We start from the raw sequence: 15,038 nt of genomic DNA, 5'->3' as shown, positions 1-15,038 counted from the left end.
CTTTGGAAGTTTCTTAGCTCTGTGAAATGGAGGTATGCAGTTTAGCTGTGGCCCTCTGCCTTGTGACCTGTTTCTTAGTGCCTGGCTCGGTACTGAGCAATTTGTTCCAAGATGTCTTGAAGGTTGTTTATTGGGCCTGTCTTAATCCTGCCCTTCCTGGCCAAGACAGGGGACATTTCCAGCTTTCTTTGATGCTTACTGCGACCCCGTAAAGTTTGCTTGGTTTGCTTGTTGCATTTTAGAGCCTAGCAAAATTGAGAAGAAAATCAAGAGAGTCACCCATAAGGAAAAGACTCTCCGTTGGACCCAGAGCTCTGGGCTAGCTAGAAGAACAAAGGCCAGTAGCAGGGAAATCGTTTCAGCCTGTTAAACACGTCAAGCTGAAGGCGGCGGCGGCGGCAGTGATCAGAGCACCATTTGGGCTGATAGTTTGAATCCAAAGCAGCTATGGGAGAAACAGGACCCCCTTGGAGCGTAATGCTGGAAGCCCCTCCATGAGAAGCCCAGGTTGTATATATGTAGAAATAAACCACATGTCATAAAGACACCATCGTATCTGCTGTTTCCAAAGGAAACACAAACCCTGGACCCCGGAATCCCACACCACTCAGTGATAGTGGTGCCATGTCACAATACAGAGCTACAGTAGCTTCCATTGTCACCCCTTGTTCTCTCAATGTTACAGAGAATCCAGCTGACTTTTTCTGCTTTTTCTGCACTGTCCTCCCGTCCCGTCTTTTTTCCAGGCATGATCCCCGCCCCTGCCATACATTTCCAAAGCTGAAGCAAGCATTTACACCCCTCTGTTTCCAAACGATGCCCACAGCTATGACTGGCGCCAGATATTCTCACACCCCCTTGGTGCTTCTCTTGCGTATTTGCAGGGCCCCAGTAACTGAGGATCTGCCTCACTATTTGTCCTTTGGTTCACTTTACTCTGAACCAAGAACCAAATTTCTGGGATCTGTTCTGCCTCATCTACATTCCAACACCATTACAGAAAAGATTTCCTACTTCCTGTCAGACACTGATTGCAGGGTAACCCATAAGGTCTCTCTTTTTGCCCCAGCAGCAATAAAAATCTGCGCAAGAGTTATTGAGGAGTTTGCAGTCAGCTGCTTTGGGGGTGCTCTCATTTAACCTCAATATCTGTTCATAATTAATCTTTTTCATCTGCATTAAATTTTACCCTTTCAATCTGTACATTCTATAGATGTTACATGTGACTGATATAGTATTGCAAAGATGTAGGTTTTATGTATGAATCTAGGCGGCAAGGTGGTTTTATGCAGTATCTGTACTCTTGGGATTTGTACTGTATTTATTTATCTTACCGTATTTTCCAGCGTATAAGACGACTGGGCGTATAAGACGATCCCCCAACTTTCCCAGTTAAAATATAGAGTTTGAAATATACTCGAGTGCAGATTCTCCACCCGGCGTATAAAACGACCCCCGACTTTTGAGAAGATTTTCCTGGATTAAAAAGTAGTCTTATACGCCAGAATATACAGTATATGTGAATGGCTTCTGGCCCAAGCATTAATAAACTACATCTAAATATGTTAGTGGAACAGCTGCACAGGCTACCAAAAAGCTACGGAAACTTTTCAGAGCGGCTCTGCCTCTGAGTAGGAACTTCTTATTCGTGACTGGTAAATAACTTGTGGAATTGTCCTGTTCTCTATGGGAAGGAGTTTTCTTGGCGGGGATACAGGAGTGGATTGCTGGTTCCTTCTGCAGGTGGATAACGTTTAGTGAAAACTCTCCACTATGACCTGACCGTCTTGGGTGGAAGTTATTCAAGCCCCTTCGCCATGACAAGGCAGTGATCCATGAAGGATTGAATTATGGTGCTGGAGGAGACTCTTGAGAGCCCCATGGACTGCAAGAAGATCAAACCTATCCATTCTTAAGGAAATCAGCCCTGAGTGCTTACTGGAAGGACAGATCCTGAAGTTGAGGCTCCAGTACTTTGGCCACCTCATGAGAAGAGAAGACTCCCTAGAAAAGACCCTGATGTTGGGAAAGATGGAGGGCACAAGGAGAAGGGGACGACAGAGGGCGAGATGTTTGGACAGTATTCTTGAAGCTACCAACGTGAGTTTGACCAGACTGTGGGAGGCAGTGCTCTGGCGTGATGACTCCCTCATCTTCAAATGACCAATTGCCTCCTAGCCTGTTTCAAGAAAGAGAGGTGCCGGAACTCACCATGAACATCTCCCTTGTTCTCTTATGATGGCAATGGCGCCCACCTGAGAGGTGCTGGAACTGGGGGGAAAGCCCTGCTATTCTCCTGCTACGAGTGTATTAAATGTTTGTTGTCGATGCTGATATTTGTGTTTTGAGCAACACGCCCCTCCAGTTCATTTTTAGCAACCTCTTGGCCTTGGAGGTAGCTTCCTTCATCTTTGGCATACATTAAAGCTGAGCTTTTGATACTGTGGTTTTTTAAAAAAATAATCTCCCGAGCACTTTAGGGAAACTCGACCCTCTTCCCTTTGCATGTCTGCTTCCTTTTTTTAACCCCCCCCCCAATCAGTGGGGAAGCTGCATGCTCCGCTACCAGGGGCGAAGAGCAGGTGGGGGTGTGGTGCGCGTTCTGGGGGCGTGGCGCCTGGAGCGCATGGGGGATGCGCGGCGCGTGTCCGGGGGCCCTGCCGTGATGGCACCTACCGGAATAATAGTGCCAGGGGCGGTCCACTCCCTCCGCACTCCCGTTCCTCCGCCAGTGCCTCCCCCCACACTTTTGGGATGTTTACTCTTTGAAGACAAATGTGACTGTCGGGTCCGTTTTACATATATATTGAATCTATCCAGCGGCGTAGCATCAATTTTTGGTACTCAGGGTTGGGCATGCATGTGCATCAGGCATGGGGGGGGGGGTCCCAGCCCAACCTTTGTCGCCAGAGTGACCCCAACTCCACCAGAGCAAAGTGGGGCCATGCCGAGGGAGTCCAGCTGCCCAATGTGGCCCTTGACGGACAGAGAGGAGCACCAGGCCGGATCATGCTGGGGTCACCTGCATGGGGGTGCCTGTTTTGCACCCCCTCAAAAATTGTGTGCCTGGGGCCACGGTCCCCCGGTACTCCCCATGCTATGCTCCTGGATTTGACAGCACTGTGGTTCCCAGTTAGTCTTGGGTGGCACTTAAGACTAACTTCAGAGTCACCACCCCTCTTGCTGGTTCCATGACCAACTCTTCTAGGTAAAGGTAAAAGGTGAAGGACCCCTGGACGGTTAAGTCTAGTCAAAGGCGGCTATGGGGTTGTGGCGCTCATCTCGCTTTCAGAGGGAACCGGCGTTTGTCCACAGACAGCTTTCCGGGTCATGTGGCCAGCAGGACTGAACCGCTTCTGGCACTACAGAACACCGTGACGGAAACCAGAGCGCACGGAAACGCCGCTTACCTTCCTGGCGCAGCAGTACTTATTTATCTACTTGCACCGGCGCGCTTTCAAATGCTAGGTTGGCAGGAGCTGGGAAAGAGCAACGGGAGCTCACTCCGTCCTGGGGATTCGAGCTGCCAACCTTCTGGTCGGCAAGCCCAAGAGGCTCAGTGGTTTAGACCACAGCGCCACCTGCGTCCATGGCTCCCCATCGGGGAATCGAACCCCAGTCTCCTGTCTGACAGGCAAGGATACTTACCACTACGCCCATGCTAGCTAGGTTCACGAGACAGCCCTGTTTTGCTAGGTTCCATGGCAAATCTGAAAACGGCTTTTAAATTGCCTAGTAACTGCAAAGGGTGTTATCGCCCAGGCCCCTCAGTCTTGCGACACAATTTCCTTAGCAGCGTGGGAAACCTCCAGAGATCATGTATTTTATTACAGTTATATCCTGCATTTCCTCCCAGGAGTGCAAGGCAGCTCAAACACCTCTCTTCCCCTGTTACCATCACAGTACCTCTCTGAAAGATAGCAAAGGCTGAGAAACACTATTTAACCTTTGGGGGAGGTGGGGTGGAAGCAGGGGCATGTACGGAAATCTGAGAAACTCCACAGCACCACACAATGCTCATTTAACAGACAAAAAACTGGCGGTGTTCAGAACCGCCACTCAATGAAAGGGGAGACAGAGCTCTCCCCAAACCCAAGCAACCCATGAGAAACCCGAAAACAATAAAAGAAATGGGGAGGATCAGGGGATCTTGTTGGGCTTACCAAAAGTGCGACTGTGGATTTGCTTACCCAATGAGCTTCATAGCTGCATGGGATATGAACCAGGGATTCCGCAATGCTAGTTCAAGACTTAGCAGAGCAGCAAGCATAGAGTAGCAGCCTAATAATAATAATAATAATTTTATTATTTATACCCCGCCTAGCCCTACCAAGGCTGTGTACACAGCTTTAAACCCCATTCAAAAAAACATTCTTTTGCTCCAAGAATTCAGGGTGCTGCCATTTACCCCTCGCCGAGTTCAAATCCCCAGCAGCTCTTAACCACTCGCAGTGCCCAGAATTATTTGAGGGGAAATAACGTGCTTCGAATATATTGGAAAGGTACAGTGTGTACACAGCCCCCCCCCAAAAAATGCCAAGGGAGTATTAGTAGCCCCAGGAAGCTCAGGCAAGTGAGTCAAGCCACACTTTAGAAAGAGAAAGCAAATACAACAACATTGTGACCACCTCACATGTAGCAGATCGTGGGATCAGAGTGACGGGTGTGTCTATGGAGGAGCTTCAAAGAAACACCTCCATGGGACTTTTGAAAAGTTCCCCCCCCCCTACCTTCAAGTTTTTAACCAACTTCTCCTGTTATTGTAACAATCCTCTATCAACATTCAGGACAGAACACGCACAAAAAAGAAGAAGCAATAAATTAATATTTCATTCTCAAGTCATTGCAAAAATGTGTAAAGGCCACTCCAGCTCCAAGCTCTATGGCTATCCATGGTCATAGATATTGTCTTTGACATTATCCTATTTTTCTACACACGGTGTTCAGTCTAACTAAGCCCATTTACTTGGATGCAAGCCAACGCAGAGCTATGCGCGTTTTCTCCTGGGGTTCAATGGGGCTTACTTCTACACGAGTCTGCATAAAATTACTCCCCTGCTTATGTTATATTTGCAAACTGCCCTGTGATCCTTGGATGAAGGGTGTTTTAAAAAATTAATTAATAATAGTAACAACAACAACAACAACAACAACAATATGTTTGGAGCTCAGGGAAATGACACTGGCATTGCATCCCTCTACGGGTTCAGCAGTTGCGAACTCTGAGGTTCAAGCTCTCCAGCTGGAAAAGGCTTTCAGACAACCCCTGTTCTCCTTTCCTGTCTCTCTATCCCTGCTTTTCCTCCTGTTAATCAAACAATACGGCCGATGCAGTACAGAGAAGTGCAAGACGCAGCTGTTTTGCTGCAAACCACTTCCACAGCAATCGCTGTGCAAAAATACTTGCTTTCCTCCTGCATGGAGGTGGAGTTGCTGTGAGTTGCTGGCCCTCTCCTGAGTCTAAAAACCAATCCTCACCATCGCTACCGCCAACCACCCTGTTACCTCGGATGCCTTTGCAGATATAGAAGCAGCACGCAGAGAAAGGCTTCTTCTTGGCAACCCTCCTCTCATCTTTCTCTCTCTCCTTCTGGTAGGGCAGGGAGTCGGTCAGCTTCTCAATATTCTCATAGGGGTTTTCCAAGATGGATTTGGGATTGTAGATGGCCCTGATTTTCAGGGAAGAGGAAGGCGACCCGTTATAAACGGGGTTGTCCCATGCCTTATTCCCCAGAGTTTCCAGTTCGTGCTCTTCTCGGGCTTGGAAATGGCTCTCAGCTCGGTTGTTCAGGTGGGAAGAGCTCATGGCGAGGCAAACCGGGGCCGAAGTTTCTTTTTAGTTCAGTTGCCGGTTTGTTCGGAGGAACACAGAGGAGAAAAACAGGCAGGTCAGCAATAGGGGGAGCATAGGTTCTGTTCTGCACTCAGCCGCTGAACGGCCTCGTTCTTTTATACCAATTCATTGGGTGACAGGTTACAGAATGGAGGCACAGACCATTGTTGGAACAAGCGCAGGGTCTATTCTTTGGTGAGCACAGCTACACCCAGGGGAGGATCTCTTCCTCGCTCTGAACAACAGCCATGAAAACCAGCATGAGGTGGGGAGAGAGAAGACGGCGGAGATATTGGCTGATTTGGCCTGGCTTCCAGGGAAGGAGGGAGGCAAGAAAAGGCCGGATGTTCATTGGACACCTTGGGTTGCCGGTAATGGTGAGTGGCACCTGGCACATCCCCAAAGGTGCTGATTTTTAAATAGAGCTGCGCTGACAGAGCATTTGAGGTTTGTAAATCAAAACTGTCGACTTGTTTTCTGAGGCTGCTTTTTGAACTGGGGCCTTTCAGAACTCCTGCATTCAGAGCCGTCTTTCCCATAGGGGTTAGTGGTGCATCGCGCCAGGGCGCCAGCCTCTCAGGGGCGCCCCAGCGAGTGGAGGAGCTGCGCAGCTTTGCCAACAGCCTCCCCTTTCCCTGCACACCCGCCAGCTGTGCCCCGCCAACCATAAGGCTGGCGGGCATGCAGCTTCCTTCCCAAGCATCCTCAGGAGGAGAGCGATCCCCACAGAGGCTTGGGATGGAAGCTGCGCCCCGCCAACCATATGGCTGGCGGGCAGGCAGGCAGCTTCTCTCCCAAGCCTCTGCGGTGTTCGCTCTCCTCCTGAGGAGACTTGGAGGAGGCGCAACTTCACTCCCAAGCCTCTGCGAGGATCGCTCTCCCGCAGCTGCATGGGGGAGAGTTGCACCCCCCCAATGGCTGGCAGTGCGCAGCTACGGCCGCCCAAACACTATCCGTGGTAATTTGGGGGCACTGGGCGGATATTTGCACCCCAGCACCGCATCTGCTAAAGACGGCCCTGCCTGCATTCAAAATGGCAACCTAGGAACAGGCACTAACTAGCAGCAACGGCCATCTAAAATCCACATGTAGGCCAATTGTAGGATCAAGGGTGGCAGCTCCCGGGAGCCAAGCCCTTTTGGGGGGCTCCCAATATTTTGGGAGTGCAGGCTGGCCCCACCAATGTCCAAAAAGTGCAGAGGCAAAGTGCAGAGCTGAGCTCAGCATGGCTCCAGTAGCCGACTCCTTCCTCTCTTCCTCCTGTCTTGGAGGGGAAGGAGGGTCAAAGCAGCTTCCCGCTAGTGGCAGCACCAGGAGAAATTCAGGGACAGGCTGGATGAGGAAGAGTGGTGGGAGCCACCTGCCCAAGAGGCCCCCAGAGTCGGCCCTGAAGAAGATGACTTAGACCCCGAATCCTGAAGGTGGGACACCAAAGAGCAGTCTCTGGATCGATCTGCACACAATGTGTATATGAATAGGTTCAAAGTAACAGAGCCACTTATTAAATCATTTTAAGTTAATGTATGGATCAGAACTGAACAGGGTGAGAGAGAAGAGATACTGCTAAACGTTGAGGTTGAGTTCTGTGTTAGGGTAAGGTCTCAGCAGTGCCAGTTTCAAAGTTAAATTATACCGCACACTTCAAGGAAAGAGTCTTCTGCTTCTGCGCTACTCTGCGAGTCAGCTGGCTCGGGGCAGCAGAAGACTTTTTGGGTTCTGGATCTGGGCCTCAAACAGCGCACCACTGAAATTTGAGGTGTCAAGGTCCGCCACTGGTCCACAAAAAGGTCTGCAAAAAGTCTGGTTTTCTTGGGAGGTGGGTTTGTTGTGGAATATGACTTTGCTGGTATGTAGTTGAATCCCACCCAAAATCAGTGATGGTGTCTTAGCCATTCTCTTAAGGTTCATGACGAAGAGAGCAAATGGTTTTGCTGATGACTGAAGGCTGTCCAGTGCACATAACCGCCAGGTACATAGAGTCCTCTCTTCCTCCTCCGCCTGTTATATTTGTGCCAAACAGGTTGGCGCAATAACATCCCTCATGGTACCTCGGTTATCGTGCCTGTATTGGTAATTTCACTAATAACTTAGATCCCAGATCCTGATAGAGGGACACCAAAGAGCAGTCTGCTGAAGGGATGAGCTGGGAGGTGCTAGAAGCAGGGGGCTTGAGTGATCGGGGTAGGTGTGTGGGTCAGGAGAAGGAGAATCTTGCAGGACAGGGTTAAAGGCTGAGAGTCATAGTATGAGAGCAGACTCAGACAGCATTGCTGTATTAAGAGGGCCACCACCATACATGGTTGGTTTGGGTGCTATTTTTCTAGAAAAGGAGGTGCCAGAATTTGCCATTAATGCCTCCCTTGTTCTCTTATATTTTATCATTTGTTCCTCGCCCATCAGACTGGGTTGCCCCAGCCACTCTGGGCAGCTTCCAGCATATACAAAAACATAATTAAACATTAAAAACTTCTATATACAGGGCTGCCTTCAGATGTCTTCAGAAGGTTGTATAGTTGCTCATCTCCTTGACATCTGATGTCAAGGAGGCTCCCAAGACATTCTGGCACTTGAGGCAAATCAGAAAATGATGCTTCCCTCCCTGTCAGGGAAGAAGGGGTGTTCCATCAGGAAGAAGGGGGGGGATAAATGTGGGAATGTTAAGGGATGTGGGGGAGGGTATATTGTTTAAAATATCCTGTCCCAACTTGTGTTTACAAGTTCTATAATATCTGCAGAGTTAACATTCCCTTTTTAGCACACACACAGCGGATAGCTTGCACAGACTCGCTAGAATCATTAGAAATATTATCCTTGTGTCTTCCCCTTTCTAATCCCTCTTTTAATAAGACACTACACAGTCTTCAGTAAAGTATAAAACATTTACTCACAAGAAATCATCTGTTCACACAAAGGATCCCAGAGGCAGACTTAAAAGTTACAAAACATGTGATGACTATCTCCTTATGGGAGAAAGTCCCCCCTTTTCTTCTCTTGGCCTAGAGCCAAGGGTGCATCTTAGTAATGCTGCTGTTAAGATGGCAATGAGAGAGAGAAGACTGAAGAGACAAAATGGAGGCCCGGCCTGTGGTTCTTCAAGGAGAGGCCACAGCCATCTCAAGTTACATACAAGGAAGTTTTGTCTCAGTCCAGGAACGCAGGAAGTTCCGGCTGCAGGACTGAGACAACCTTTATGTCTACTCTAGCAAAAGTTGTGTTTGACTGCTCCTGTCCTCTTTTACATCCCACAATAAAGATATACACTGAGATCTGCTGCCCCTGTGGATCCTGCCACCTAAGGCTGTCACCTCACCTTGCCTCATGGGTGGGTCGGCCCTGTTCGGAGGGAACAAGGCCGCAAAAGTTGAACTTGAGTTATGACTGCTCTTTAACAGCTCTGAAGGAACTTGCTTCAGCAGTCATGAGACTGTTCCGATTGCTGTGGCAGAGTTTAGGAAGGAGCCCCTCACTCCTGCCCCCCTCCTCGCCACCCACATTACTGTCTATACTTTGAGGCAGGCAGACCTTCTTATTCTTTGTAAGCTGTGGAATTGAACAGCGTACTTGGTTTGTTTGTTTTTTGTTTTTTTAAAGGATAGCATCTTATTCGGTGGCCACAAAGGAGACTCTCAAAACGCTGGCATTGATTTATTGGGCAAACTGTGAAAGCGCCGATGGGCCATTAGTTCAGGGCACAAAAGAAGATCTGCCTTACGTAAGATATCACAAGACAGTTTTGTGCATTGCCTCCACCCTTACATAACCCTACAGGTTGCTAGATTCCTAACAGCCGTTATTTCGTATAAGAGACGAAATGGGATGTTAGCTGATTAACGAAATTATAAATATGTTTTCCAAAATGAAATTAGTCACTGATTTTAGTTTGATGCTTAAATTTTAACTTTAAAATTTCTCCGAGATATGCTTTTATGGAAATGTTAATATTGGTCCTTGTGAGTTGTGTTCTTATTTGCAGCTTGTACGGTGCTGTTGTTTTATTTGATTCTCTTTTGTTTGTTCTGTTTTGTATTGTAAGATGGGCGCAAATGCCAAATAAACATCTATCAGTATCAGTGCATTGCCTCCAAGAAACCCTTAGGGCTTAGTTAGGAAACTAACGAAAGGCTGGAATCCTGGCCACTTGTTTTCCAAACGCCAAGAGGGACTGAGGTGTAGCAATGGGCATGAGAGGTAAAGGACCCCTGGATGGTTAAGTGCAGTCGAATTCAACTATTGGGTGCGGCGCTCATCTCCACTTTCAGGCCAATGAAGCTTTTCTAGGTCATGTGGCCAGCATGACTAAACCGCTTCTGGTGCAACGGGACACCGTGACAAGTGCCAGAGCGCACGGAAACACCATTTACCTTCCCACCACGGCAGTACCTATTTATCTACTCGTGCTTGTGTGCTTTTGAACTGCTAGGTTGGCAGGAGCTGGGACAGAGCAACGGGAGCTCACCCCCGTTGAGTGGATTCGAACTGCTGAACTTCCGATTGGCAAGCCCAAGAGGCACAGTGGTTTAGACCACAGTGCCACCCACGTACCACACTGGACATGAGAGGGGACGCCCAGCACATCCTAGCCACAGAAAGCAGCTTGCTGCTGGGGTGCTTGGAGATCTGGTTTCTTTGCATCCCCTTCGTCATGTCAAGGAGGCTCCACACTCTCTCACTGGTCATAAGAATTCTCCACATTTGTATAGCACTTTTGACTGTCCACAGTGCTTCCTGTGCAGAACTTTGTTAAAACTCTTAGGAACAGAGGAAGCTGCCATTTAGGCCAGTATTGCCCGCACTGACTGGGAGAATCTCTCCAGGTTTTCAGACATGTGTTTCTCCCAGACTTACCTGGAGATACGAAGGACTGAACCTGCGGCCTTCTGCATGTGCAGCAGGTGCTCTAATACTAAGCCATGTGCAATGTTAGAAGCTCAGACCTATAAGCTAGGTGTCAAATGGCTCCTTAAACCAAAGTTGCAGTAGCCAAGAGAGTATTATTCACACTCTACCTTAGAATGTATCTATCTATATCATCAGGTGCCACAAAAAGGCATTAGACATATCAAGAGACCCATCGCACCCTGGTCACAATTTCTTTGAGCTTCTGCCATCAGGATGGAGATACAGAACAATGAAGGCGAGAACAATTTCTTTCCTAGAACAATTTTGGCCTTAAATGGAAACTCTGGACTCTGAAGTCATCTTATTTTATTTGTTATATTGTCCTGTATTGTACTGTGTTTATTCGTATTTTTAAATTATGTGGAGTGCCTTATTTGAGTTGATATAGCAACCCAGGAATTTCGTTGTTTCCCACAAGGGGACAATGACAATAAAGATTTATTCTATTCTATTCTATTCAAAATAGAATGTCCAGTTGCCATTTGTGGGCAAGACTGCTCTAAAATCTTATTTTTCAAATGATGGACCGACAACCAGTTAAACATCTGGCTAGTTCAGATGACAACCTTGAGCTAGGTTAAGAACTTAAAGAAGAAAAGTCATTTGATCCAGGGACAGGTCACATATCTGTCGGCCTATTCCAACCTCTTTCTCTTAATGGCGACACGGACCGCTCATAACATAAGAAAATTCTTCGCAACTCTGAGCAGACCGGTGGGGTGGGAGTAGTGAAGACAAGCAACAACAGTTAACTATAACGTTGTTCAATGCACATGCCCAAAGCATCTTCTGAAGTCCATTCTGATTGTGCGGATAAAATAGAATAGATGGAATTCTACAGGATGTGGTATTAGTGTGTGAAAACAGCCAAGATCCAATGATCACCAGGCATTCGCCTAAGCAATTATGTCGGCTTCTACAATTTCCCCTTCCAACTGCAAGTTCTCAGGCTTCAACAAACCCTGTTCAGGGAAGAGTCCTTTTAGGACCAGTTGGAGTGACATGGTGGAAGAAACATGGTCCTTTGGATCTGTCCCCATGTTTCAGGAATCAAAAAAGTTCTCTAGATAAATATTCATCATTATAGTCACTTCCACTGGACTCAGTCCACAAGAATAATAGTTGACATGAATCTGCACACAATGTGTATCTGAATATGTTCAAAGTAACTGAGCCAGTTATTAAACCATTTTAAGTTAATGTCTGAATCAGAACTGAACAGGATGAGAGAGAAAAATTACTGCTAAACGTTGAGGTTCAGTTCTGTGTCAAGGTAATGTCTCAGCTATGCCAGTTTCAAAATAAAATTACCGGTATGCTGCACACTTCAAGGAAAGAGTCTTGCTGGTATGTGGTTGAATCCCACCCAAAATCAGTGAAGGCATCTTAGTCATTCTCTTAAGGTTTACGGCGAAGAGAGCAAATGGTTTTGCTGATGACTGAAGGCTGTCCAGTGCACATAACCACCAGGTACATAGAGTCCTCTCTTCCTCCTTCACCTGTTATGTTTGTGCCAAACAAGTTGGAGCAGTAACATTCCTCATGGTATTTCGGTTATCATGCCTAATCTATATTAGTAATTTTGCATGCCAGGTTCTGCTTGCAACAAGTGTGTGTGTGTGTGTGTGTGTGTGTGTGTGCGTGTGTGCGTGTGTGTGTGTGTGTTGACAAAGGCGGTAGCTCTCTTCAGAAAACTTACAACCTGTTTATTAATGTTCCTTGTGATTCGTTTACAGGGAGATTAGACGGTGGCTGTTATTTTTGAGTGGAAAACTTTCCTGTTTAGGGGTCCTGTAGTTGGAAGGGACCCCGAGGGTGATCTAGTCCAAACTCCTGTGATGCAGGAATCTCAATGGAAGCATCCATGACAGATGGCCATCCAACCTCTGCTTCCAAGCCTCCAAGGAAGGGAAGTCCACAACCTCCTGTGAGAGACTGTTCCACTGCCGAACAGCACTTGCTGTCCTCATATTTAGTTGGAATCTCCTTTATTGTAGCCTTTGAGTCCTACCCTCCAGAGCAGAAGAAAACAAGCTTGTTCCATCCTCCACATGACAGCCCCTGAGATATCTGAAGATGGCTATCATATCTCTGCTCAGTCTCTTTTCCAGGCTAAACATACCCAGCTCTTTCAACCGTTCTTCATAAGGCTTTATTTGCAGACCCTCAATCGTCTTGGTTCTCCTTGTTCCAGCTTGTCAACATCCTTCTTAAATTGTGGTACCCAGAATTGGACACAGCATTCCAGGTGTGGTTTGACCAAGGCAAAATAGAGTGGCACTATTACTTCCTTTGATTGTGCCCAGGGAAAGCATAACCCCACACGCCATGTGCTTCAGTGCATACGTGTTCAGATAACATATATTGGATTGTCTTCCCTTATTGGATTATCTGCGGACCAGAAAAATCTGAATTAATTGGGGGTGGGGCGGCGGTCAGTTTGAGACGCAAGCATCTTCAAATCCACGTTAAACTCCCATGTAGAGGAAAACCTAAATGTCCACACCATATCAAGTAAACAGAATTATTCCCAGCAGGTGGCAGCAAAGTATTTTGCTATGCTAACTTCGCCTGCAAACAGTCCTATTTATCCTCCTTATCCTTGTGCAAGAGAGCATCAGCTGTTTCTTCCGATGTGACTTTTGGGAGACGCAGAGGGACTCTTAATCCCAACCCTACCTGTTTCTGCAGATTCGTGGATTTATTTACTTCAAGACACCTGGGCATTCCCGAATTTTTTGTTCTTCTAGCCCAAGTTGTAGCAAGATGAGGCAGGGGATAGCGGAGGTCCACATGATTTAATGCTCCTACAGATTAAAATAATTATGATTTGAAATTCCTTGCACATAGAAGACTAGATGTCAGGGAGAAGGGTATAGCTTTCCTCCTGATGTGTTAGTTTTCTATGAGCAGGGCTTAATTAATGTGTGGCCCGTGGAGTTGGCAGCAGTACAACCTGTTAATAGTTTTACCACCTCAAATGATGTTTGTGGAAAACATGGCCTCAGAGCGAGAGAGGAGTGCACAGGTGAAATTTGTGTGGGTGATTGCGGCTTTGAACTTAGCTAGGCCCATAAATCGGGCCGGAGAGCAGGTCCTGTGTGGGTGCCATTGGGTGGGTGCCAACTGAACTAAAAATACCTAGCTGGGAACTGGTGAGAGCACGAGGTACCTACAAATCCTCCTCCTTTCTTAATGGTCCTTTCCGTGACTAGCCAGTAAATATTTCCCAGGATAGTCAGAACCTTCCTCGCTGCTATGTTTTGAAGTGCCGTTTGTAGGTAGGCAGTCTTAACTCTGCATAATTTTGACAACAAATCTTTTCCTGGGGTTGGGCAGAGGACTCAGAACCCTTTCCACATTCTCCCCTGATAAAAGTTGGTTGTAAAAGAGCTCAGTTTTTGAATATTGTTTTTATTTTATTTTTTATATAGAGAGAAGCAAATAGGTACAGTGGTGCCTCGCTAGACGAAAATAATTCGTTCTGCGAGTGTCTTCGTCTAGCGATTTTTTCGTCTAGCAAAGCACCAATGCAAAATAGCGGTTTTCATGACGGGAAATTTTTTTTTTCGTCTTGCGAGGCAGCCCCATTGACAATTTTGTCTTGCAGAGCAGCCTTCCGCTAGCGAATGCCTTTCGTCTAGCAAGTTTTTAATCTAGCGAGGCATTCGTCTAGCAGGGCACCACTGTATTTGTTTTACCCTCTCCCAGGGGCGTCGCTGGGGAGGGGCGGTGGGGGCGGTACGCCCCCAGTGACAGGGTGAGCAGCGGCGGGTGGGGGTGACAAGCGGCGGCCCCTCCCGCCACTCCCACGCGCCGCCGCTCCCTCCGTCACCCCGGGAGCAGCAGCACACGGATGGGGTGCTTCCGCCGCTTTTTTCCGGCGTGGGGGGGGGTCGACCAGCGAGGGGGGTGTCAAACTTGTTCCCCCCTCCTTGCTGGCCACCACCCCCCGCCGAAAAAAACCGCGGGGGGGGGGCGGGGAAAGCCTGGAAAGGAAGCAGAGCAGGCGCGTTTAAGCGCCGCTCTGCTTCATTTTCCCCTTTCCGCCGCTTTTTTCGGTGGGGGGGGCCCGACCAGCGGGGGGGTGTCACGCTTGTCACCCCCTCCTCGCTGGTCACCACCCCCGCCGAAAAAACCGCGGGGGGCGGGGAAAGGAAGCAGAGCAGGCGCATTTAAGCGCCGCTCTGCTTCTTTTTCCCCTTTCTGCCGCTTTTTTCGGCGGGGGGGGTCGGCCAGCGGGGGGGGGGTGTCACGCTTGTCACCCCCTCCTCGCTTGTCACCACCACCCCCCGCCGAAAAAAAG

The 15,038-nt window shown here is 48.0% G+C and overlaps 1 protein-coding gene across 2 annotated transcripts in view; it reads right to left on the bottom strand.

Annotated features, from left to right (window-relative positions):
• Positions 1–13,451, bottom strand: part of PKD2L1 (polycystin 2 like 1, transient receptor potential cation channel) — a 41,599-nt gene extending 28,148 nt beyond the window's left edge. Inside the window, exon 1 of one of the 2 annotated variants that reach the window (XM_033148669.1) lies at positions 13,412–13,451. Coding sequence is in view for 1 of the 2 variants with exons in the window: in XM_033148668.1 (XP_033004559.1) it covers positions 5,506–5,806 (301 nt within the window). In the remaining variant the exon portion in view is untranslated. Of the gene's footprint in view, positions 1–5,505; positions 6,074–13,411 lie in introns of those variants that run through there. The other variant, XM_033148668.1, reaches the window with a different exon arrangement.
• Positions 13,452–15,038: the final 1,587 nt, after the last annotated feature.

This window comes from Lacerta agilis, chromosome 5 (genome assembly GCF_009819535.1).
Source record: "Lacerta agilis isolate rLacAgi1 chromosome 5, rLacAgi1.pri, whole genome shotgun sequence".
Taxonomy (NCBI): Eukaryota; Metazoa; Chordata; class Lepidosauria; order Squamata; family Lacertidae; genus Lacerta; species Lacerta agilis.
This window is presented reverse-complemented; position numbering and strand designations above follow the sequence as displayed.